A 27,415-nucleotide genomic window follows, 5' to 3' on the forward strand; every position below is an offset into this window, starting at 1 on the left:
TAATCTCAATGAAAATTTCAGTAAAAAGGGGTGAAATGGATGATTGCCGTCTCCTGGCTTTCCTCGTATCCTTGTGTTGTACTACGTGGTGCATCAGAGATGACTCTTCCCCCTGTAAGGATCCCAACCCTTTGTAGTGGGCTGAATGGCGGCCCCCCAAAAGGTATGTTCACGTACTAATTCCCAGAATCTGTGAGTATTAGTTTACATGGCAAAAGAGTGGATATTATCTTACATGACAAAAGATGTGATTAAGGATCTTGAGAGGAGGTGCTTATCCTGGATTATCTGGAAGGGCCCTAAATACAATTACATGCATCTTTCATAAGACAGGCAGAGGCAATTTTGAGAGAGAAGAGAAGGCAATGTGACCACAGAGGCAGAGACTGATGCGGGCCACAAGCTAAAAAACGCTTAGAGCCACCAGAAGTTGGAAGAGGCAAGGAATAGATTCTTCCCTAGAGCCTTCAAAAGGAGCACAGTCCTGCCGACACCTTGATTTTGAACTTCTGGCCTCCAGAACTGTGAGAGAATAAATTTCTGTTGTCTTAAGCCATCAAGGTTTTGGTAATTTTTAACAACAGCCATAGGAAACTAGTACACCCTTCTTAATTCTTTTCCACAGTACTTTTCATTTTCATTCATTCAACATGTTTATTGAATACCAACTATATGCCTATTACTGACCTAGGTAAGCACTCAGTATGCTTCAGTAAACAATAAGAAGATCCCTGCCCTCATTAAACTTATCTCACAAATAAGTATATTATATGTTAAAAATTGGTAACTACTATGGAAAAAATAGAGCAAGGAAAAAGGGGTCAGGATTGTTGGGAAGGTTGTAGGTTGTAATTTATATAGGTTGGTCAGGATAGGCCTCACCTAAAAGGTGGCATTTAGACCTGAAGGACATGAGGAAGTTAGCTGAAAGCATTTATCTAGAAGAACACTCCAGGCAGAGGAAGTAGCCAGTGTAAAGGCCCTGAAAAAGGAGTGTGTCTGGTCTGTTCTAAGAACAGCATGAAGACCAGTTAAAACAGGGGAGAGTGACCTGTGATGAGGTCAGAAAGGTAAGGGGGTTGGAGGGGGAGCAGATCTTGCACCGCCTTTTAGGTTATTGTAAAGACTCTGGCTTTTTGGGTTTCCCTGGTGGCGCAGTGGTTAAGAATCCGCCTGCCAATGCAGGGTACATGGGTTCCAGCCCTGGTCCGGGAAGATCCCACATGCCGCAGAGCAACTAATAAGCCTGTGAGCCACAACTACTGAGCCTGCAAGCCACAACTACTGAGCCCGTGTGCCACAACTACTGAAGCTTGCGTGCCTAGAGCCCATGCTCCGCAACAAGAGAAGCCACCGCAATGAGAAGCCCACGCACTGCAACACAGAGCAGCCCCCCCTCGCCGCAACTAGAGAAAGCCCAGGCGCAGCAACGAAGACCCAACGCAGCCAAAAATAAATACAATAAATTAAAAAAAAAAAAAAAAAAAGATTCTGGTTTTTCATGTGAGCAAAATGGGCCGTCGTGGAAAGGTTCCAGAAGAGTCTCTGTCTCTGACTGTAAGCTTATAAAGAAAGGATTTGGGCCTATTTTGTTCACAATGTGCCCTGTGCTCAGCACTTAGGACGACCCTCAGGAAGTATTGGCTGGAAGAATGACAGGGGACTACTTTACAACCCTTCCTTTCTCACCAGTTTGCATCTGACCCATCTGGTGTATTCCTCCATGTGGGGACTACTCTGTAGAGGACACATTCCATTTCAGCTGAAGCATCATACTGAATACTCTCTTTGGACAGCTACAAGATAATGATTAAATGTCAAGTCATATTTGATTTCTTTCCTCATTCTGGACCGCAAGCTGTTCCTGCTGGAAACAAGGGGGAGGAAAGCACAGTAACAAAGCTACAGCAAGCAAACGTGGTCTGTGGGAGTCGCAGCAGAATGGGGAACAGGGACAGGGAGAACAGAAATTAGACAAGCCGTGATGGCAGTGGGGCGGTGAGCAGCCAAGGCGACCACAAGAGCTACTACCACTAGCTGCACCTCTGCCCAGTCCCACGCCCTGAAACAAAGGGGAGATTTAAACGCTTTCCCCCAGATCAGCCTGGGCACGTAAGGACACCACCACAAAGAGGTTTTGCTGGACTCCCCAATGAAACAACTACCAAAAGGGCTACCCAAAGAGGCTGTGACCCACCTATATAGCACCTGTTAAAACTAACATCCTCCTCAAGATAAGAAATTAAAAAAGAGAGAAAGCCACCTGTATACACCTCAGAGCAAGTAGCCTTTTATTATTCTAGCTTTTTTTTTCCTAATAGTAATAACAATGATAATAGCAGCTAACATTTAAGGGGCACTCTTCTTTAGATGTAATGTTAAGTTTAATCTTCACAATAACTCAGCATAGTAAGGACTTATCCCCATCTCAAAGATGAAGGTTAAAGGGTGTGCCCAAGGTCACACAGTGAAAGCAGCAGCAGAGTCTGAATGACAGCATATGCCATGGAGTCAGGGCCCCAACACAGTTCAAGTCCTACCCAAAGGGAGGCTCCTCTAACTGCCACAATCAAATCCTAACATAACCCTCAGCCCAGAGCAAAGACGATTTGATGTCATCCCTCACAGACCAATCAATGAACTGCACATGAATGGATTCAAGTTTTAGAAGATCAGTTAAGTAACCATAGCTTGGGAAATCAGTGCTAGTTTATATTAACAACAACAAAAAATTTTAAGGCTAATAATTTAGAGTTAGTAAATCAAATGGGATTTTTCCCCCCATAAACGGCTATACTTTCGGAGATACATTAAAATGAATATGAATTCACCACTGGCTCACGTTGTCTTCTTTTCCAAATGACTTGTGAACACATATGAACCAAAAGCTCATTGGGCCCTCAAAATATTTCCCCCAAAGACCATTGCAGAGTAACCATAAAAATGATAATGTGAACAACAAGCTTTCCAGATTACCTACTGGGCTTCTACACAGGTCTAACATCCTACTCAGCTTGACACTTTCCTGAGTCGTTTCTTTACCAACCGTTAGCACACTTGTATCAAGTAGCTCTGCTCTGAGTCTAGCTGGGTTGCATTTCTAAACCAATGTATCTATCCTAGCCCTAACCTATCCCCTCCGTGCTTTCAAAATTATCATCTTCCCTTGCAACAGGACTGCACTCTGTATTACTCACATTATTCCTGATGTTCACTTAGTGCACAATCTTCTTTTATAAGCAACGGAAAGTTCAGAATAACATTCACGTGATTTTTTTGTCCCCACTATACTTTAGTGAAGTGGTATTTATCCTTATTATGTGCAAAGCATGCTCAAAATTGAACAAAATGATTCTGAAAGGCTTGGTCAAAGCAGCTGAAATAGCACAAATAATTCCGCTTGTGCAAAGTAAAATACTGCTGTAAACTGGCATTATGAGTCATTAATTGCTCTGGCCTAGCCTTTAGTGGTTTGGGAAACTATGCCCTGGCTACAGGGATAGTCTCTGGGGAGTTTACCAAGCTTCTGTAAAAAATTCTTAACCTCAACTGACTTAGTTTTAATTCTCATCCCCCAAAAATGCTTTGGGAAGACATGAAGTTGGAGAATATAAATTTAGAATAGAGTTTATTCATCTTTCTTAGCTAAGCACTCTAATGACTTATTTTCAATTTCATCCTCATCAATAAAGTTTTATAATAATACCAAACAAAAAATTTCCAATTTTAATAAACTTTAAGCTGTCACTGGTCCAAAACATGCAATCATTTCTTTAAAAAGATTCTACAAATATAGGAAATGGCTTAACTTGACTGCAGACATTTTCACAATGACATCTCATTTCTCGATCCTGTACTAATTAACATTTTATACAATCTGTTTAACAGCAGATGCAGAAAACCTTCCTATAAAATTAATTACAATATATACATTAATAATGTCCGAATAGGGGCATATCAAACTGCCAATTTGGGACTTAGTAAATTCTACGTGGAATTCTGATATTTTATCATTTCTTTGCCTTAAATGAGTAAATGATATGAGAAAATTTTAAACCCAAGAAATAAAATACACAAATTTACACACCATTCCAAACCACCAGATGTAACCAAATCAATGAAGACAAACAAGAAGATGTGGAGAGTCTATCACTGACAGACAAAAATGAGAGCTGGAACTCTCTGAGGGCAAATTATTCAGGGAAGGGAGGGGACTACGATTTTAAGATTAGGCTTACTAAAACTATAAGGTACCAGTTAAAACATCGTTAAGGGACCAAAGAATAAAAGAGTATGGAGAGGGCTTCTCTGGTGGCACAGTGGTTGAGAGTCCACCTGCCGATGCAGGGGACACGGGCTCGTGCCCCGGTCCAGGAAGATCCCACATGCCGCTGAGCGGCTGGGCCCGTGAGCCATGGCCGCTGAGCCTGCGCGTCCAGAGACTGTGCTCCACAACGGAAGAGGCCACAACAGGGAGAGGCCCTCACACCGCAAAAAAAAAAAAAAGAGTATGGAGAAAGCTGCAGGCTGGAAAAGGAAAGAAGGAAGGCGGGGGGTGGGGTTGGGGGGCGGGGAAGAGAGACAGAAAAAGAGAGCAAGAAAGAAAAGAGAAGCGTTAGATAGATGACTGATTGACATATAAGCAAACAAATAAATAAAACACACGGCTCACTGTAAAAGCACCAGACTATAACAATAAAGAAAAACAATATTGAGAAATTTAGACTAAGAGTTCCTCCTAGGCGTCCCGACTTCTCTTTGCAGGTGAGTGGAGGGGATGAGTGCACCTTTCAACATGGATCTACCATTTGCCTTTATGAAACAGACACTGGACTTGATATTGGAGAGATGCACATTTCGTCTTCAAAAAATGGGTCCCTTGAAGGCACAGACATCTAACAAGTATAATTCCAAAATGCACATGCAGTGGTGTGGTAGGGACACACAGAGCAGAGAACACAAACCCCAGAGCTCCCCAGGCCGTTCCAGCACTGACGGTCCCCTCACGCGCCAAGATGGGTGGGTATTCCCTGGCACCATTGCAGAGACTGGCACCCCACCATCAGGAGCAGGCAGAGCTGCAGGATGTGCCCCGTGAGCTCGTGGTACAGCCTAAACTAGAAACGCACACCTGGCACCTCATCCTCTCTGAGTGTGAGAGGCTCGGAGAAGATGGTACCCGCGGCCTCCAGAATCACTAACCGTGTCCCTCTAACAGTTATCTTCCTTCCACACACACAAAGCCCATTGTGTTTCTCAGTAAGAACAGAAAAATAGAGCTTGGCTTGGGTGGAGATCAAATCTGAACTCAGAGTTCCTTCCTCATTTCCTTATTAGCAAAATATGTGTAAACAAGCTCTTTAGAATATGACCACCTGAGAGTGTCTCTGAGCTCCATCACGGCAGCCCCCAAAGGGAGCATCTCCTCGGCAAAGGAGAAGGGAAAAGATTGCTAACCACAAAAAACTTACATTCTAATTTTCTATTAAAAGAAGTAACATAAATGCACACTTATATGATGCTCTCTTAGAAACAGGCTACTTGTTTTCTATTTAAAATACAAATGACACATACACCTCACTGGTTAAGTACCAGTCTAACATACAAGGTCTGGTATGTTTAACATAGAGAGTTCACTGATATTTTTTCAATTATTCCAGTATTCCTTACTTTATAAAATAAATCAGACCAGTGAGTAGAAGAATTTAACTGTTCAGAGCAGTTGCAGATAATCCAATACTCTGGGTTACAAATATTGGGGTCTTGCAAGGCAAGTAAATATATCACGGAAACTAAACTCATAAGATACTATGTATTTTTACATTAGTCTAAACACTCAGATTAAAATGATTTAACTTCAAAATATAAGACGACCAGATGTAGAGATCTGGTTAATCATATATGCTAAGTTCCTGATATAGCAATACTTGACCAGTTTTTGAAGTCAGACAACAGTAGTCCCCTCAACACTGAAACCAATTTAATTTGCTTTGGGTGACTCAGAAGGCATCTCAGATTTCCTAAATACGTCTTGGTCATCATTTAAGAAGATCAGTGATCAGTGGCTATGCTCAAGTGTCCTTAGCAGCACACCCCAGTCAATACACTGCCTGGTAAATCACCTTTTATTCTAATACTGAGCTGCCTGGATTCTACTGACAACTGTGTATTTGAAGTACTTCTCTTTGACATTTTCAGTAAATCTCAGTTATTATTATTATTATTATTTTTTTTTTTTTTTTTTTTGCGGTACACGGGCCTCTCACTGTTGTGGACTCTCCCGTTGCAGAGCACAGGCTCCGGACGCGCAGACTCGGCGGCCGTGGCTCACGGGCCCGGCCGCTCCGCGGCATGTGGGATCTTCCCGGACCGGGGCACGAACCCGTGTCCCCTGCATCGGCAGGCGGACTCTCAACCACTGCGCCACCAGGGAAGCCCTCAGTTATTATTTGAATCTTGTTTTGTTTTGCCCCTTCGGGCCACTGTAAAACATTGGAAGTACAATTAAAGAAAAAGCAAGGAAGAGGAACTCCCTGCATAAAGCAGTGCTGGATACTTTACATCTCAGTTCCCTCATCTGCAAAGTGGAGATGATAATATCTCCTCAAAGGTTATTTCCTTTTGTTGTAAAGCCCGACCTCACACAATGTTATGGGCACCGACCTCACAGGGATACTATAAAGCATCTAGAATAGCGCTTGGCACACAGAAAAAAGTTACCAAAATGTTAGTTATCACTATTTGTTGTCACTACGGCATCAATTCAGTTGGCTAAATGATTATATTATTAACAAAATATATCTATTAACAATTTGGGGGGAAAAGCAAAGAGTCTTTTCATTTTGATGTTGACCTCATGAATGAATAACTCACTTTGGACATAATGTCTAAAGCAAGGAAAACCATGGTCACATACTCGTGCTCATCAGATAGTATATGCAGGTATGTCAAGAAACTGCAGAGCACCCAAAGGGAAAAGCAAGAGAAGGGATCTGGAAACCAAGTGATGACGAAATTGTGGGAATTACCAGACATGTTTCTCCTAAAAGTAGATTGCTAAGAGGTGGGGGAGGGCATGGAAATCATAGAAATTTCCAGTTAGAGGTTATCAAATAGGAGAGTGAGTATGATTACCTTTTGTTAAACCAGAGAGCAAAACTAGGGTCAGTGAGTCAAAGGCATAGGGATAGAGACTTCAGCTCACTTCTAAGGAAGAGCTGTCTTGTCAGACACTATAGGTATCTGAAAGGCTGTAGACCTTTTCTAGGCGGGAGGTAAGTCTGGGAGTCCACAAGGTCCTTCTCAAATCTTAAATTCTAATTCTCTCAACTAAGAGCCACTTGATGATGACTAGACTTTAAGGTTAACGAACACTTTTAAAGAAAATGACAAGTAATTGTTAAGGCAATTGTTCCAGAAAACTAATATTACCTTTTGGGCGACTACTTTACAAGGGCCTTTCCCAATCTTAAAATAACATGCTATAACTTTAAAACACAGCTGTAGGGACTTCCCTGGTGGCACAGTGGTTAGCAGTCCACCTGCCAATGCAGGGAATATGGGTTCGAGCCCTGGTCTGGGAGGACCCCATATGCCGTGGAGCAACTGAGCCCGTACGCCACAACTACTGAGCCTGCACTCTACCGCCCCCGAGCCACGACTTCTGAGCCCATGCACCACAACTACTGAGGCCCGCGTGCCTAGAGCCCGTGCTCCGCAACAAGAGAAGCCCGCGCACCGCAATGAAGAGTAGTCCCGGATTGCCACAACTAAAGATAGCCCGTGCATAGCAACGAAGACCCAGTGCACCCAAAAGTAAATAAATAAATAAATTTATTAAAACAAAACAAAACAAAAAAAACACAGCTGTATGTTCCTCCCTTAAAATCTAAAATGTATTTTACTAAAGATAACAACATACAGATAAAATACAGGAGGAACTCATTTCTTCCATTTGCTGAAGTCCTGACGCTAGAAGTGGAGCCTAGAAGAATGCCTAGCACAGAGAAAAGGTGGAATAAATATTCTCTCATTCACCCTTCACTACCTTCTGCCCACCCCCAACAACAGAGCTGTTGACAGAACAGGGGAGGGAGGGTGGGAAGACACAAGAAGGGAAGATGGAGACACATGGGATGAGTTTAACATGTAAAGTACACAAGTCAGAACTGTTTCACAAAGCATGCTGCTTCTGTCAGGATACAGTAAGCAAACTAGGTATCTTCTTCATTTGTATAAAAGTGGATTGAAAAACTCTAAAGAAAATAAATTTAAATAATTTTAAATGGAAATGACTTAGAATGAAGGAGAAACCCCTTCTTTAGGAATATATTCACTAGGATTTCAAAACCAATTGTTACTATAGAAAAAAAAAAGAAGGGATTAGCAATGTGGAAATAAGATGAAGCATAATTATAATTGCAAAGAGAGCATTTTAATATTTTCACTAAATCACAGTATTATGTATTAGAAAAACAAAATTTAATGTAATCCAAAATACTTTATCTTCAGTTTAAATTCAAAGCAGAATTTCTAAATTCCCTAATTTCATAAACTATTTATATGTATAATAAGTAAAGATTCCACAATATGAATTTTTGTGTAACTATATTGGAAAGTTAATTATGATGTTTGGTAACATAGTCAAATTTTCCCAAGAAAATAAAATGGAATGAACAGGAAACTATCCAGATGGGCAGTCCTTTTTTTTTTTTTTTATGGCTGTGTTGGGTCTTCGTTGCTGTGCATGGGCTTTCTCTAGTTGCGGCGAGTGGGACCTACTCTTCGTTGCAGTGCACAGGCTTCTCATTGTGGCGGCTTCTCTTGTTGCGGAGCATGGGCTCTAGGCACACAGGCTTCAGTAGTTGCGGTGCATGGGCTCAGTAGTTGTGGCACGCAAGCTCTAGAGCACAGGCTCAGTAGTTACGGCGCACAGGCTTAGCTGCTCCGCGGCATGTGGGATCTTCCCGGACCAGGGATCGAACCCATGTCCCCTGCACTGGCAGGCGGATTCTTAACCACTGCACCACCAGGGAAGTCCTTGGCAGTACCTTTTAATTTTAGCTTCCATTTTTTCCTTTTTCACATTGCTCAGACATCTGTGATATGACTACACATTTACATTTTACACAGTTGTACCTTTGTAGATATTTTATCTCTCCTTGAAATGCTCTTTCCCCTTGTCTTTGTTGTGAACTCCTATTCATCCTTCAAACTCAGCTTGCTCATTACCTCCTTGAAGCTTCCTGTACCTAAATATTTCATACACTGAATTTCCAAACTTTTCTCATATCTTCACTACAGAATTGGTACAAGAGCAATTCTCTAGGGATTGGGGTGACATTTTATAAACTAAAATCCATGCCACTCAGACCCTCAATTCTACTTCAGATTCTGCCATAGACTTGCTAGATTGTCATGGTCAAACGGCCCTTGATTCTTTATCTAAAGAATGGGTATAAAATGTGAAGGGAGGGTTTCCAAAAATAAAGCCCCTTTAAGCCCTGGACTCCTTAGCAGAACAGGATTGAGATCACAGCTTCTTACCCTTATAACCCCAATGTAACCAGCAACAGCAAAATCCCTAAAAGACAAGTGACCAACCATGCTGACAAAAAGCAGAACACTCCCTAAATTACACTTCAAATTAAGAGACAAAATACGTGTAAATATGTGCAAAAGATGACTAAGTGATCTTAAAGGGTTTCTTGCAACTACATCAAATGACACAAATTTATATGCTGGAAACAATCCTATTCCACCAGATTGATTTGACTCTGTGATTAGTGAAGTATTCTTTGAGTAAAATCTGGACAATAAAACACTCTTTTTAAGCACATGAAAGCAAAAGTTCAACTGTGATTCACAGAATAAGAAATCTTATTCTTATTTAAAGGGTGATGTTTACTCATCATTTCACATGATCTTTAATTCAGCATGAGATGTTGCCCTGACTTGCCTACACTATGCATGTTAAGGGTGAACCAAAATATCATAGCAACCACAACTTCAACGTGGTGACTTTTTTTCATTAAAAAAAAAAAAAGATGGCCTAGAATTAAAATACTATGATTAATACTAAAAGAAAGATAGCCAGAGAGATAAGCACTGTGATAGCCACCATGGCTGGCAACTGCCAGCCTGTTAACCACTGATCAACAAGGAAAGAGCTATGTGGACAAACTAAGTGGCCTTATGAGGCGTCAACTTATACCACTGGGCCATACAACATATTCATATAACACAACTGGCCACAAGCTGAGAATTGGGGAAGCTGAGTAATAGGTATGTGTTATTATCTCTACTTCTAAATATTTGACATTTTCCATAATGAAAAGTTAAAAACACATTCATGCATACTTTAATTAATTAATAAGAAATAAATGCCTTTCACATGGAAAAAAAACAACAAAAACAAACAAAAAACCCCGCATTCATGCACAACACCAAATCAATGATCTAAATTCTCTTTTAAGCTTCCTTGAAATCAAGAAACAGACTTTAATGTGGGACAATACAGTGTCCCAGAAGTGACTAAGACTTTAAATTAAAAATATGTACGACTTAGGCTGTAGATTCACATGAAGACTAACTTTGAAGAGAATCCAGAGGATCAATCAACATGTCCAAAACCAATGTACTCCAAAAAGTGGGCCACAGAGAGGGACAGCCGGGGCAGCATTTCTGTAAAGTCACTTGTACTTTACAGAAGTACTGGAGCGCTTCTGCAATTCCTGTTCTTCCCTCAACTACTACCCTCCCCCTCGCATCACTGCCCCACCAACCACTTTGAAGACACGCTGGACAGGTACCCATGTTGAGCTAGCAGAGTCCTTTCTGCACAGCATACAACAGGATGTTTGCTGAATTTTTAAAGAGTGCCGTGCATTAATATTTCAGGGATGACTTTAAAATCAACATTGTAATCCTCCCAAAGGAGCCATTTCTTCCACAGTAACTACCACTAACACCCACCCCAAATTAAAAACTCTAAAGGGACAGCCTCGGGTGTTATTTTGGCAAGCAATACTAAGGGCTAAGATTAAGTTTAAAAAATAATACGTATATAAGAGCCTATCTTGGTAGAACACGGCTAATTAATAACCTTTTATATATGTTCACAAAGTCAACTAAAAAAACTGGAACAAAGAATAACATTTTTCTTGCAGCTAAGATCCAGAAGCATAAACTGAAAATAAAGAATTTTTATTTTAAATTAATTATCTAATTCATTTTAATTCAAAAATCATTGGAATTTGCTTCTTTTTGTCTTCCCACCCTGGGGTGAGGATGGTCATTAAGAATCAGAAACTCAGATATTTCTTCCTGTTGTTGGTTTGTCCTTCTTTCAGATAGTTATTAAAGTGAATCCTCATTTAAACATCAGGATATGGACAATCCATTCTGTGAATGTTTTGTTCCTCAATAAGAAGAAAAGAAAAAGAAACTGTTTCCATAGTAACCCTGAGTGTGACTAAACTGTATACCTTCCTAAGACCTACATATAAGGAAGAACAGAATGGAAAGGAGAAGCCAGAAGCAGAAGTGGCTTGTGATGGTCAGCCGGTGCCACTCCACGCTTCCCATACACACATTATCCCAAAGGGACCGAGTTCTAATCCTCTTTCCAGCAGCCCCAACCTACCCTCCCATGATGTGGGGTTAAAGGAAAAGACACTATCATAGGATTTTCCTCAACATACAAAGTTTAAAGAGTGTGGCCATATTTTATATGGGTTTCATACCCAAATAGGGAGTTCTCGCACTTATTCCTCCTATAATACCTAACACCTCTTTAATCAGACCCTTATAACTCATTTCCCCTTTAATTCACTAAGTATAACAACTTCTAAAATTTTTTGAAATGTGTATCTGGTTTTTGGGGTTGACAAAAAGGAAGACACTGTATCTGAAATCTGCATTTATTAAAATATTTGCCCTCTATCCCCTACCCCTGACTTTTCAGGAAGAAATCTTCTTTCTCCCCAGTGTCTGCCATGCTTAATTACTTACCCCAAAAGGCTGCTGTCCTGGTTAAGAGCAGCAGAATGTTCCTTGTTCAGATAAGCTAAGCATATGTGTGTCTTATGCTTAAAATAAACATAAAAACAGAAAACATTAAAAAATATATATATTGTCCAGCCAGTCAGTGATGATGGCAGGAGTGATGGTCATAAAATTATTTTTTTATTTATGTATTTATTTAGTCAGTCATACATACACACACACACTTACTATGTGCCAGTGTAAGTCCATGACATGCATATTTCATATAAGCACTAAGAGGTAAGTGCTATTATTATTTCCTTTATCAAATGAAAAGGCTTAAAATTTATAAACTTAGATACAGTCACACGGCCAGTAAATGTTAGAACCCAGGTCTCCTTAGTTGAGACTCAAACTCTTTACTCCTACACCATTTGGCCTCCCCAAACATTCAGAGCCATTCTGAAGGGAGAGGAGGTTAAGGTTCTGATTCAAGTTCGTCCTAGTTAATATCAGTTAACTACCAGTTGAGTACTTGTTAATACTAGTAATCTAAGGTAATTAACTCAAAGTCCCCCCTCCCTCCTGGGAGTGTGAAATGTAAGCTGCAGTCTTGTGTATGTACATGTGTGTAGCTACATTACATTTCAGCACGTACCTATCAGATGGTTCCTAACAGCCACACAATAATGAGGGAAAAGGGAAACTCACACCAACATTCCTGTTCCTCATTCTGCCACCATCATGTGCTCCTGTGTCACAGTTCTCCCCCCCACCCCCTCCTACTGAGAGGTCTGATGTCTGAACCCGTTCAAGGTTTGGATAATCGGAGTGACAGCCTCATTACAGAGACACCACCCTATTAGACCATAGAAATGGCATATTAACCAACCAGCAACAGGGAAGAGTACTAACCAAGCTAACACTTGACATTTACAATCACCTGCCACAAGTTAGAAATGAACATTTTTCACACCTTATTTAAGAGATATTTAATAATCTTCCTCTTGCACTCCACCTCTCTGCTGTCTCCCTAGGAACAGAAGCTCTTTGAAGTGAAGAACTGTATTTTGCTAGTTTTCAAGGCGCAAATATGGAGTCTAATTCGTGCTATGGTTTCTGACTGAGGCTACAATCTACACAGCAGTTCAAAGAACCTAGAAGCCATTTTTTATGTTGCCCTTTTCCTCATGCTCTTTATGTAATTTATCAGTAAACCTGTCACTTGATCCCCAAAACACATCTGTTCACTTCTCTCCATTTCCACCTTCACCTCTTGCCTAAAATACACCACAAGAGCCTCTTGACGGTCAGGCCCCCCCCCGCTTCTATTCTTGCCCTCCACAATCCATTCTCTACACAACAGCCAATGTGATGTGAGATCATGGAACCTTCTGGAAGAAAACTCTTTAATGGCTTGCCATTATGCCAATGACAAAATCCGGACTTTTCATCCTCTTCTATAACAGAAGACCCTTGTCTTCTCTGACCTTCACCATCCCTCCTTCCAGTCTTAGGGCTCTCTCACTCCCTTCTCCCACTACCTGCAAAGCTACCCCCACCAGATCTTCAAATAATCAGATATTTTGTTCATTGAAGTATCAGTTTAAATGTCCCCTCCTCAGAGTTATTCCTCTCCCATCCTTCTCTGTCGTATCACTTTGTATTATAGCATGATGATTAACTGATATTTTCTTTCTTCTCTGTTTACTTATTTATGGTTTGTCTCTCCAGTATAAGCCCTACCCAGAGAGGGAAACTGGATTTGTCCTTTGCTGTATCCTAGTGCATAAAATACATACCTGACATACAGAAGGTGCTTAATAAATGCTTGCTGGCTTTAGAACAGTGATTTATCAATTGTGTGGATGTTTAATATACAAGACTATTAAATTCAATACCTATTAATCTTTCTGTTATTATTGTTTCAATAAAAGCAATCTGTCATTGGTAAGCTTGATAATTTACATAAACTTCTATTTACATCCTTATCCATGTTTGTTTAAGAATTTATACCTCTGACTTGTTCGAAAAAGAATGTAAAGCAGCTATTACACTGCATTTGATATAAAAGGTCAAAACATCTCCATATAGGACATTCTATAAAATACCTGACCACTACATCCCCAAAACTGTCAAGGTCATGAAAAACACAGAAAGACTGAAAAACTGTCAGAGATCAGGGGAGACAAAGGAGAAATGACAACCAAGTGCACTCTGGTGCCCTGGATTAGATTTTGGAACAGAAAAATAACACCAATGGAAAAACTAGTGAAATCCAAATAATTTCAGAGTAACGTACTAATGTTGGTTTCTTAGTTTTGACAAATGTATCATGGTAATATTAGATGCCTGGGAAACCAAGTGAGGAGTATACAGAAACTCTCTATACTGTCCTTGCAACTTTTCTGTAAATAGAAGATTACTTCGAAAAAAAAGTTTATTTAAAAAATCAACACCTCCATATAGAAAGAAATTTAAACTGCAGTTTGACCATAGTTTGGCATTTTATTCTGAATAGAGTATGGGCCATTGACTTATCGCTTTGAACCCATACAACCACTTAATGTTAAAAGCACGATATTATATAATATTTGTCTCCTCACATTTGTAACAACCAGAGTAATTTTAAAACAACTAGACAGATATACTAGTTGCCTCTAATATCACATTAATTCTACATGCAAGTCTGAAGGAGAAGTGTCATCTTTCCCATTTTCTCTAGTAGGGGTGCTGTCCTGTACGTTTAGAACCTCCATTTGCCTACTAGGTTGGGAGAATATTCAAAGTCCTATCAACCTAAACTCTGTCCATTGCTTCTTCCTAAAAGGAGAAACTAATGTTCCCAAATATATTGTATCATCAGAGAACACAGTTTTCTCCCCCTGATAATTCAAATGCGCCCAGTATGTCAAAAAGACTTTCTAGACATTATTCTCTAATTTTCTCTTAACTCTTCTACAAAGTTATTCCCTATTCATTCACTTGACAAATAATTACATCATGCAGCAGTCTGAATCACACTGAACTTGAATAACAAACTGGATTATAAATTCAAAAATATAAAAGCAAATTCCACTGTAATGCTTCTGCCCCCTAGGGAGGTTTCATCATTTCATAAACACACCCAAAACCAAGGCACAAAGTACTGCAATCTAACCCACTGTACATAATTATACAAATGTGATATAAAAACATTCTCACACACAGCACCTGAAATACCAGCATTTCTTTATCTTATTTATCAGTTTATTGTGGGTTCCAGTACACACACATACACACACAGAGGTATTTTGTTTCATGGGTCATGGTAATCTTATTTAAACAGAGGACTATAAAATGGTAAAAATAATTAAGACGAAAAAAGAAATCAAACCATTCAAAAGGCAGAAATTGAAAAGGTGAAAGGGAGATGGTACAAGATTAGACTGCTTATAAGAAAAATGGTCAGAGGAAAAGGGGAAATTTGTAACAATTCTCTGGGTATTTTGTGGTTTTGTAGTTGTCCTACCCTGGGCCAGTCCCTTAAATATTCTCAACCTCATGTTCCTTCTCTACAACGTTAAGATAATAATGACAGTCTACCCACTGAATTCTTTTTTAAGTATAAACAAAACGGGCAAATAAAACACAATTTTTAAAAAGCTACTTTTCACCAAAATGTGCTTTTAAAAAGACTGAAAATTGCTAACTAGTGGCAGTATCTGAAAAAAAAAAAAAATGAGTGTATAACTATATTTTGTAAAGCAGAAGCAACTCTTTAGCCAGCCAGAAGCTGAACAAAGTTCCTGGTTAAATGCTTACCTTGGAGACTTGTCGAAGCCACCTTAAATACTCTGTGAATGTATCAAAACAAATGTAGTAAGTCTGGCTTTGGGGTCCAGAGGAGCTAAATGCTAAACAGTGCTGGTGTTTTTTCACTTCTTCTACCTATAAAAACAAAGAGTGACAAAAACAAGTTAGAAAGCAGGACATTTACCAAGCTCATTAACTGTCCCTTAGACCAGTGAGCCTGCACAGCTTTGCATCTATCTCTTTATGTGTGCCTCTTACTACTTAAAGCATGTTAAGTTCCTAAGTCTGACCAACCAATCTGAATTACAAGGAAACCAAAAAGGGGACTATTACCTTCAATAGACTTCCCCACAACAGTGAAATTCTCTTCTTCCTGTTTAAAATTGTAACCAACTCCCTTTTTTATCCTTCTATACCCTCACAATAGGGTGCTGAGGTTCTTACTTCCTCTTAAGGAGGACTTTTACTGAAGATTTTACTTAAGAATTTTTACTGCAGGTGAATTTTTACTTAGGGGACTTTTGTATTACTCTGAATTACAACTTTTTATTAAAAGAGGTCTTCAAGCATGTTAAATAAGTTTTTTTTCTTTTAGCTTATTGTGAAATTGAGAAATTTCAAGTCCCAATAATGCAGCGATACAGTCAAATCAAGTTTCCACTCCCAATAAATTCTTCATAAGGAGAAAAAGTCCAAACAATAAAGTAACATGATATTACACAAACTCTTATGTTTAACTTACAGAATGAATGTTTCCTATATTTCATTTACAAAAAGGACCACAAACGAAGTCACAGAGAAAGTGTGAAAAACTTCAGAAAGATCACACAGACTACATTCTGGGACCAAAATAAAATCAAGTTAAAAATCAATAATAAATCAACTAAAAATCTACATTTAGAAAGTTAATACACTTCTAAACAACTCACAGGTAAAAAAAAGAATCTGTAATCAAAACACAGAAATTCTTAGCACTAAACCATTAAAAGTACTACGTACTGAAATTTATGGAATGTAACAAAAGCAGGTACACAGAGGGAAATTTATAATTTTAAATACTCATATTAGAAAAGAAGGCAGAAAATTAATTTAATTGGCATGTATCTCAAGAACTTAGGGAAAAAATATCAAAAACAAAAACGAAGTGAACTCAAAGCCGAATAAAGGTGATAATAAAAAGCAGAAGTTAACGAAATGAAAACTGGGACTTCCCTGGTGGTGCAGTGGTTAAGAATCTGCCTGCCAATGCAGGGCACACAGGTTCGAGCCCTGGACTGGGAAGATCCCACATGCCACGGAGCAACTAAGCCGTGCACCACGACTACTGAGCCTGCACTCTAGAGCCGGCTAGCCACAACTACTGAGCCCACGTGCCACAACTGCTGAGCCTGCGAACCACAACTGCTGAAGCCCGCGCACCCTAGAGCCTGTGCTCCGCAACAAGAGAAGCCACCGCAATGAGAAGCCCGCGCACCGCAATGAAGAGTAGCCCCCACTCGCCACAGCTAGAGAAAGCCCGTGCGCAGCAACGAAGACCCAACGCAGCCAAAAAATCAAAAAATTAAAAAAGAAATTTAAAAAAAAGAAAGAAATGAAAACCAAATATACAATAGAGAACATTAACAAAGCAAAACAGCAATTCTTTGAAAAGGCTAACAAAATTGAATATCAATTGATATTGATCAATGATATCAATTGAAGACATAAATATTAATAATGAAAAGGGAGACAAAACAGATTAAGCAGGGATTAAAAAGAGATTATTATAAATAATTCTGTGGCAAATTTTTAGAAAAATTTATTTTACCAACACTAAATCAAGGGAAAAAAAACAGGCCTAAATAGTCTTATTACCATTTAAGAAAACGAATACTTTTTTAATTACCAAGAAAATATCAGGCTCATATGGTTTTGTAGGTGAGTTTTATCAAAGTTCCAAGAAATAGATCATTGCAAACTTGTGCAAACTCATCCACCAAACGAGGAAAGAGAAAAAGACCCCAGCCTATTCTATGAGGCCAGTATAACCAAAAACAGATCAGAACAGTAAGAGAAAGGAAAATACAGGCCAACCTTAGTCATGAACACTTATCTTGAACAAAATGTTGCATCAGAATCCAGCAATACAGAAAATAATATACCAAGAACAAAAGTTGGATTTACCTCAGGAAAGATGGTTTAACGTTATTGGAACTATAAAGTCATTAATCACATTAACAGATTAAAGAAGAAAACCGTATGATCACCACTACAGTTGCAGAAAAAGCATTTGATGACATTCTCCACCCATTCATCATTCATGATAAAAACTCTAAGCAAACTAAGAACACAAAGAAGTCACTTAAGCCAACAAAGGATATTTATGTAAGGTAAACTTCAATGTTAATGATGAGATCTCACTCTCTTACCTTACTTTTTCTGTTCAATACTGTACTAGAGTCCTGGCCATTGCAATAAGACAAAGTAATGTATTGAGGAAGAAAGAAAATTGCCATTATTTGAATATGAGATGATTAGCTACATAGCAAACTCCAAAGAATCTAGAGACATTAGAATAAATAAGAAAATTTAGCAAGGTGGCTGGATATAAGATTAACACTTAAAAAATCAACCACATTTCTATACACCAAAGAGAAAATATAACTTTATAAAAATGCTATTTAAACTAATCCATATTGACAAAAATCAGGCAGTGTTTTTTGGGAATGGGTAGGAGTGAGCAGAAAAGTAGGGACAGAACAGTACAAAGGAGCACAAGGGGACTATCTGTCAAATTGTACTCATGGAAGTATAATACAGTTATCAAATTGTTATCAAAATGTACAGTATGTTGTATATCAATTATACCTCAATAAAGTTTGGCAAAGATGTAGAGAAATGTGTACTGATATGAGCATGATATGATGCAACAACCCTGGAAAACAATTGGATATCATCTTGTAAAAGTAAATGTGCATATATGTCCTATAGCCCAGTGACTGCACTCTTAAGAGCAATATTTCTCAAGGAGGTCATTATAGGAACTTTGGATTGAATAGTTCCTTGTGTACATTATGCAGGACTGTCTAATATTTTTGCATGACATTTTACTCTCTGAGCCCCTGCCCTGTAGATGCCAATAGTGTCCCCTTGCAGCAAAAGATACTAGTATTAACCAAACACACTATCTACTTTTCCCAGAACCTTTGCAATTAAGATGGAGTCATGTGACTAGTTCTGGCCAATGAGCCATGAGCAGAAGTGACATGTGTCACTTCTACAACCAGATATACAAGAGCCAGCTAATGACCCTCCAGTTAGCTCTTCTCCTGCCTAAGTAGCAAAGGAAGCCACGTGTTACAAATATTATAAGAGAGAAGGACCCCCATCAGGCTGGGTTCGTACATAATTACTTGAAAAAAGAAATCTCCACCCACCCACACTGGACAAATAGTGTGAGTGAGAAATAACTGTTATGATAAGTCACTGAGATCTGGGGGTTTTGTTACCACAGCATAACTTAGCTTACATCAACTGACTACCCAATCATTTGACAATCAAAACACTTGCACATATTACCAAATGTCCCCTTCAGGCACAGCGACAAGAGTTAAGAAATGCTGCTCTAGAAAAACTACTTGTAAACCAGGAGGCATATCAAAATAAGACTATCTCAAGAGCACTATTTATAACAGAAAACTAGAAGCAACCCAAATGTCAATCAACAAGAAAATTACTTCAGATATTTTAGAAATTTGGAACATTTACAGAGTGGAACATTATACAGAAATGAAAACCATATATAGCAAGTAATATGGAATCTTATTATGAAACATAATATTGAGTGAAAAAATTCAATCACAGAAAACCACAAACAGGATGATACCATTTTTATTAAGATCAAAACAAGCAAAACATAGTTATATGATAAAAGTTATTTCAAAAAAGTAAGCAAATGATGAATACATATTCTAGGACAGTGGATTCCTCTGGGGTAGGAGGAGGCAATGGGACAGATGCAAAGAGAACTCAGGTAGAGACACTGGTATTGATGCTGCTGTACTTCCTAAATTGAGTAGTAAGTTAACAGTTACTCAGCTTATTATGCCTCATAGCTTAACAAATATTACATAAAGTATTAATGTAAATTATCTAAAAATTTATGTTCAATTTTAAAGAAGAAATTAAATATAATAATTGTACATGAATAAAAACTTATTAAACAAATGTCTTTCAACAATTTAATAGAGCTTTAACTTCATATTTGAATTCTATATTTGAAAACACGAATTAATGATGATGCTCAAGTAGTGTGTCAAAATTGATTATCACAGCAATTATAGCATCTATCTCACACCTCATTTCTAGCTCTTTTATATAAATTAGAAAACAAAAACAAAAAAACCTCTTCCATTTACTCTCTGATTTTCCTTTAACAACAGAACAGAATGAGAAAAGGAAAGACAAACATTAATGAAAACTCACATTGCAAAGAGTGAATTATTTTTTCCTAACGTGGTTAATATAATTTTTCAACATACTCAATTATTTTTAAAGGTGTAACACAAAACAGGTTTTACAAGCTTTGTCTGTGAGAAAAAGAAGCTGTTAACTTTCTATTCACTCAATGGTAGAAGTACATCCAGTAATAGGCCTGGGAAACAGAACAAGTCTCTAGCTCTGAATAAAAATGCTAATTATAACTGGACCTTCTCTCACCTTACCTGAACATTCCACTGCTTCCTTGCCTCTGCTTCTCTGAGCACAATAATCTTTCTGACCATCTCCTTTATATGTCAAGAGATTTTTCACCCTTCAAGTTCTATCATAATTGCTACCTCCTTCATCACAAAATCCTGATTCCCCCCTACAAAATGTAATCTCTTCCACTTATCTTCCACCCTACTTTTTTGCACCTCTCGTAGAGCAGATATTGTTGTGTCCATCCTTCATTTCCAGATAGTAATTATAAGCTATTCGAAGGCAGAGATGGTGACTTACCCATCTTGGTATTTCTGGGACGCCAAGCAAAGTGGCTTCCCCGCAGAGGATATTTAATAATAGTTATATTAAATTTGCCTATGCAAATGCCTAACACCAGAGAAGAAAGAAACAGATTGTTGACCTATCAGGGCATCAAACATTAAATATGCATTTTTAATGTTGAGTTATGGAAGTAATAATGATGACTAAGTTTTCAGATCCATCCAAAGGACAAGATCTTCAGTAATAAACTATCACTAATGCTTCAATGCTTAACAGAAGTTAAGAAGCCATGGTTTCAAAATGGGTGAATGAAATAGACCTAAACACACCTCACAGACTAGCCAAATCTATTTTTTTAAATGATCAAGTAACGATCAAGAAAAAAATTTTTAATATGCCCCTGATTTCCAAAAACCCATTTCTTCATCCAAATTTACCTTTACCTTTATTAACAGATTATCATATCATTTAAAAATCAGGAAATACTGACATATAATTATGGTAATGATACCCCTACCAGTGCTTGGAGTTTATAAATAAATCTGGCAAAGAAAAGAATGTAATACCTTCCTAAGCAATCTTGTTCTTTCTGTTGATATTTTGTAAATGATAGGAATAAAATAGTTAACATGCCCAAAGAAAAGCAGCCAGTATGTTGGAAATATCTATCAGTTGTATCACAGGTTTTCTCTGAAATGAGTAGCATTTCAGGTTCAAAATTCATGACTAGCTATAGTGATAAACTAAAAGTACTAACCCCACTGGTCACTAAACACAAATAAACAGAGAGGTAAGGCAAAGCGGGATCACAGATTCCTGCTAGAGAGTCTAACCTTTGATAAGCACGCCTGAATGATCCTAAGGTCATGGACTTGGGGATCACTGTACTATACTATAAAATACATACTCACAATATCAAAAGACATCTTCTCATAAATAATAATTTATCACCTACAGTCTGAAATATAACAGTGAAATTCTAGTTGCTCTATTTTCAGTCACATAGTTAAGGTGCATGTACTAAGAAGTGAACATAACCAGGGCTTTGTTATGCCATAACCAATGGCATTGTTATTTTCCAAAACTCCACCAACCAAAAATGTCCACTGGTGGAGGCACAACAGGAATGATGAGTCAAAAACCATCTACCCCTGGGACTTCCCTGGTGGTCCAGTGGGTAAGACTCCACACTCCCAATGCAGGGGGCCTGGGTTCAATCCCTGGTCAGGGAACTAGATACCGCATGCATGCCACAACTAACAGCCCCCATGCCGCAACTAAAAGATCCCACGTGCCGCAATGAAGATCCTGCATGCTGCAATTAAGACCCAGCACAGCCAAAATAAATAAATACATAAATAGATTTTTTTAATTGAAATTCTTTAAAAAAAAAAAAAATCTACATTACAGCAATGACTCAAAGTAAGCTTCTTAATGACACTGGGAAATCTGTTAGTATTTGGTTTGTTTTAAACTTACCTTCCCACCAATTAGTGGCAGAACATGCATCTTTCCGGTCAAGCTGTCTTTCACAGATGATACTATTAGGCAGGTCCCACACAGGATAACTTGGCGTCTGGTCCATCGGTTCACTGGCAACTGCATTTTGCCTTTACGGACATTATACATTCCTGAGAGCTGAATCCGTTCAGAGCTACCAGTGCTGTGAGGTTTTCCTGCAACAAACACAAGCAAACATTTTAGTCTTAAAGAAATGGGCTTTTTTGCTACTCATCAGCATACCAGATAAATTACTTGGACAACAGAGAATAATTATAGGGAAACAATCTAATTTATAACTGAGAGAATCTGAAACCTGCAGTAATGCAATTATGATAAGAACTACCAAATCTGCTCCACATGTACCTTTTAATATAGGTGAAGAAGAGTTTTTTCCTTAAAAAGCTTATAACCTAAGTTTCTTCTGCTATATCCTTCATAATTTAATCTTACATTTAAAACAGAAATGGCTTCAAGATTTTCATGAATATGAGAGTTAATTTAAGTACACTAAGAAGAAAATATTATAGACTGATATAGAAAGATAACATTCAAGATCTAGCATCTAATGAAACTAATCAGTTTTAATGGAATTAGCCACTCATATTCTTCCTCCTACAGATATTTAATGTACATTTACTATTAAGGGGACAATTAAAAATGAATGACTTGGGCTTCCCTGGTGGCACGGTGGTTAAGAATCCGCCTGCCAATGCAGGGGACACAGGTTCGAGCCCTGGTCCGGGAAGATCCCACATGCCACGGAGCAACTAAGCCCATGCGCCACAACTACTGAGCCTGCACTCTAGAGCCCACGAGCCACAACTACTGAAGCCCGCACACCTGGAGCCCGTGCTCCGCAACAGGAGAAGCCACCGCAATGAGAAGCCCACGCACCGCAATGAAGAGTAGACCCCGCTCACCACAACTAGAGAAAGCCGGTGCAGAGCAATGAAGACCCAACATAGCCAAAAATAAATAAATAAAAAAAATAAATTTATTTAAAAAAAAAAGAAATGGGCTTCCCTGGTGGCGCAGTGGTTGAGAGTCCGCCTGTCGATGCAGGGGGCACGGGTTCGTGCCCCAGTCTGGGATGATCCCACGTGCCACGGAGCGGCTGGGCCCGTGAGCCATGGCCACTGAGCCTGCGCATCCGGAGCCTGTGCTCCGCAACGGGAGAGGCCACAGCAGTGAGAGGCCCGCGTACCGCAAAAAAAAAAAAAACTAACATAAATGCCAAGTACTTTTGGTAGATGTCTAATAGCTACTGGAGAAGGAAGACCAGCAGCACCAAAAATAGATCTCAAGAAGGTCCAAAAACTGTTTGAAGCCTCCCAATACACAACTTTGGGCAGAGATGTTTGCAAAGAACAAAACCAGCAGGTTTGAATTTCACTTCCTCTTTCTCCCAGTATATCAAAATGTTTTATGAAATAAATACTGTACACTGCATAAATTTGCTGGGGCTAGGCTAGAATGAAGTCTAAAAGTGGTCCACCTTTTTGAACCTGGGCCCAGCAAACAACTACACAGCTAGCATCCTCAGTGGAGAGCTCCACTGAGATGTTTGTCTACCAAATGCTAACACTCCCACAAAGGGATAGAAAGCCCAGGAGACTTCCATATAGATATGGCTTGTCAAAGTCTGCCAGTGATGGATCAGACCACAGTCATTCACTTGTCGCATTCTGCACAAGTTCATTTACACCCACAGAGAGAGATGCCCAGGCTCCCAGTCTAAGAGCTCCTCTCTACATTATAGTCTCTCTTCCTGTAGAGAATAAGTGGGACAGGAGATTCAGAAAACTGAAAGGTACGTGCAAGGCTAAAAATAATGGACAACACATTTACAAAATCCAATTTCCATGACTGTAATACACTAACATTCTTTAACAAGGGATCTGATATAAATACTTACACACAAACACACACTAATGAATGCAAAGAAGCAGGCATTTTATTCAGTCACATCAGAGAGTGGCTTCAAGGACACTTGTTAACCCGTCACAGTTATAGAGATCTGTGATTTAATTAGAGACTGAAGGAAAAGACAACAGAGGTACATAAGCAACAGACCTTCAATTCTCCAACTCCACAAAAATCCTAGAGAAAGCCCCAGAGCAAATCGCCAGATGGAGGACTAAGGCTAGAAGGGATACATACGAGAAAAGTATGGAGACACCAAGAGACACTGGCTTTTTGGTCCCTCTTTAGAAAAATTGCCAAGGGGCCTGAACAGTCCTGGAACCTAATGGTAAGATTAGTCTGTCCCTGCCCTAAACATCCCAGTCTGAACCAATGCCCACCAAATTAAAGTTGGATCCACTGTTGTAACTTTTCCTTTAGAAATATCCTACAGGTTTAAGGCATTTCTTATACGATCTGGGACGAAAGATGGACAGCAAAAGCAAGTATTTCAAGCTGAGAGAGAAACCTGAACACAACAGAGAATGATTTAAAACATGCTTTCCCTCTCTTACTCACTTGGCACATGGCAATTTGATAAGATTTGACATATGTAAACCTATAAATGAGCTGGAAAATGAGCACACTGATCATCGCTAACAGTTTCTCGTGCCCACTGTGATCCCTCCCTCTCCCTCCCACCCCACCCCCCACCCCCACCTAGGGCCTCCCACACTCAGGCGACTGCTGATCTCCTTTTTTGTCACTTTTTGTCCGTGTTGTTGAGTGTGCCAAGAGTTCATTCCTTTTTATTGCTGAGTAGTATTCCACTGCATGAATGTATCACATTTTGTTTAACCATTCATCTGCTGATAGACATTTGGACTGTTTCCACATTTTTTGCTTATCTTGACTGAAAACATTGGTATAAACATTCTTGTGTGGATATATCCTTTTATTTATCTTGGGTAAACACGTGGGACTGGAATGGCTGGGTTGTACTATTTGACATGTCCATCTCTAATGCAGGAGAGTTCCAGTTGCTCTACCTCCTTGTCAACACTTTTAGCTGTTCTAGTACACATGTAATGGTACCTCATTATAGATTAAATTTGCATTCTCCTAATGATGCTGATCATCTTCTCAAGAGCTTATTTGCAATTCACATACCTTCTTTGCTGAGGTGACTAATTCAAATCTTGTATCCAATTTTAACTGGATTGAGTTCCTCACATATTCTGAATACAAGTCCTTTGTCAAATGTGTAACTGGTAAATATTTTCTCCCAGTCTGGCTTGCTTTTTCATTTTCTTGACAGTACTTTGGGAAAGCAAAAGTTTTGATTTTAATGAAGTCCCGATATCTGATTTAGCTTTTACAATTAGTGTTTTTTGTGTTGTATTTAAGAACTCTCTGACAAACTCAAGGTCACTGTAATTTTCTCCTATGTTTTCTGCTGTAAGTTTCATAGGTTTAATTCTTACATTTAGGCCAATAATTAATTTCAAGTTAATTTTTGTACACAGCAAGAAATAAGTAGAGGTTCAGGAGGTTTTTATTTTTGTTTTTTGACAAGTGGCTATCTAAATTATTCCATAACTTTCTGTTAAAAAGATTATCCATTGGGACTTCCCTGATAGCACAGTGGTTAAGAATCCGCCTGACAATGCAGGGGACATGGGTTCGAGCCCTGGTCCAGGAAGATCCCACATGCCGCAAAGCAACTAAGCCTGTGAGCCACAACTACTGAGCCTGCATTCTGGAGCCCGTGAGCCACAACTACGGAGCCCATGTACTGCAACTACTGAAGCCCGCGTGGCCTAGAGCCCGTGCTCTGCAACGAGAGAAGCCACTGCACTGAGTAGCCCGCACACCCCAATGAAGAGTAGCCCCTGCTCGCCGCAACTAGAGAAAGCCCGTGGGCAGCAACAAAGATCCAACACAGCCAAAAATAAAAAATATAAATAAATAAATAATTTTATTAAAAAAAAAAAGATTATCCATTCCCGCTGAAGTGCTTTGGCACCTGTATCAAAATTCTATTGACCATAGTTGGGTGGGTCAATTTCTTGGTTCTCCCCATCCCACTCATCTATTTGTCTGTCTTCGACCAATATCACAGTATCCTGATTACTGAATCTTTATAATTAGTCTTGAAATCAGGTAAAATGAGTCCTCTCCTGTGAAGAATGACAGCTTTACTTCTTCCACTGCAATCAGGGTGTCTTTTATTTCTTTTTCTTGCCTTGCTGCACAAGCTAGAACCTTCCATACAATAATGAACAGAACTAGTGAAAGCAGACATCCTTTCCGTTTTCCTAATCTTAGGGGAGTAGCACTCAGTTTTTCGAAATCGTTTTTTTTTTTTTTTTTTTTTTTTTGCGGTACAAGGGCCTCTCACTGTTTTGGCCTCTCCTGCTGCGGAGCACAGGCTGCGGACGCGCAGGCCCAGTGGCCACGGCCCACGGGCCCAGCCGCTCCGCGGCACATGGGATCCCCCCAGACTGGGGCACGAACCCGCGTCTGCTGCATCAGCAGGCAGACTCTCAACCACTGCACCACCAGGGAAGCCCTAGCATTCAGTTTTTCACCATTAAGAACAACAAATTGGCACAGGGAACTATATTCAATAGTTCCAACCAATAATGGAAAAGAACCTGAAAAAGAATATATATATATATATATAAAAACATTCTGGGGGACTTCCCTGGTGGTGCAGTGGTTAAGAATCTGCCTGTCAATGCAGGAAACACGGGTTCAATCCCTGGTCCTGGAAGATCCCACATGCCACGGAGCAACTAAGCCTGTGCGCCACAACTACTGAGCCTGCACTCTAGAGCCCGTGAGCCACAACTGCTGAGCCTGCATGCTGCAACTACTGAAGCCCGCACACCTAGAGCCTGTGCTCTGCAACAAGAGAAGCCACCGCAATGAGAAGCCCGCACACTGCAACAAAGAGTAGCCCCCGCTCACTGCAACCAGAGAAAGCCCACATGCAGCAACAAAGACCCAACGCAGCCAAAAATAAATAAATAAAAATTTTTAAATGGTTAAACACATTCTGGATTTGGTGTCAGGGGCGAGGGTAATGTTGGCTTCATAGACTGAGCTGAAGAATTCTTTCCTCTACTTTTCTGGAATAATTTGGATGAAACTGGTATCATTTCATCCTTAAACATCTGGTTGAATTCCCCAGTGAAGACTTCTGGATCTGGAGTCTTGCTTTTTCTGGTTTTTGTTTGTTTGTTTTTTGTTTTGTGGGGGG

The 27,415-nt window shown here is 39.4% G+C and overlaps 1 protein-coding gene across 3 annotated transcripts in view; it reads right to left on the reverse strand.

Annotated features, from left to right (window-relative positions):
- The window catches only part of PHLPP1 (PH domain and leucine rich repeat protein phosphatase 1), a 212,719-nt gene that overhangs the window by 83,627 nt on the left and 101,677 nt on the right, over window positions 1–27,415 (reverse strand). For 2 of the 3 annotated variants that reach the window (XM_033425002.2, XM_004268066.4), the window contains exons 2-3: window positions 22,225–22,421; window positions 15,790–15,915 (exon numbers count right to left, since the gene is read on the reverse strand). In XM_033425002.2, the coding sequence (XP_033280893.1) occupies window positions 15,790–15,915; window positions 22,225–22,421 (323 nt within the window). The remainder of the gene's footprint in view (window positions 1–15,789; window positions 15,916–22,224; window positions 22,422–27,415) is intronic. The other variant, XM_033425001.2, reaches the window with a different exon arrangement.

The sequence above is a fragment of the Orcinus orca genome, chromosome 15, assembly GCF_937001465.1.
Source record: "Orcinus orca chromosome 15, mOrcOrc1.1, whole genome shotgun sequence".
NCBI classification, from domain to species: Eukaryota; Metazoa; Chordata; class Mammalia; order Artiodactyla; family Delphinidae; genus Orcinus; species Orcinus orca.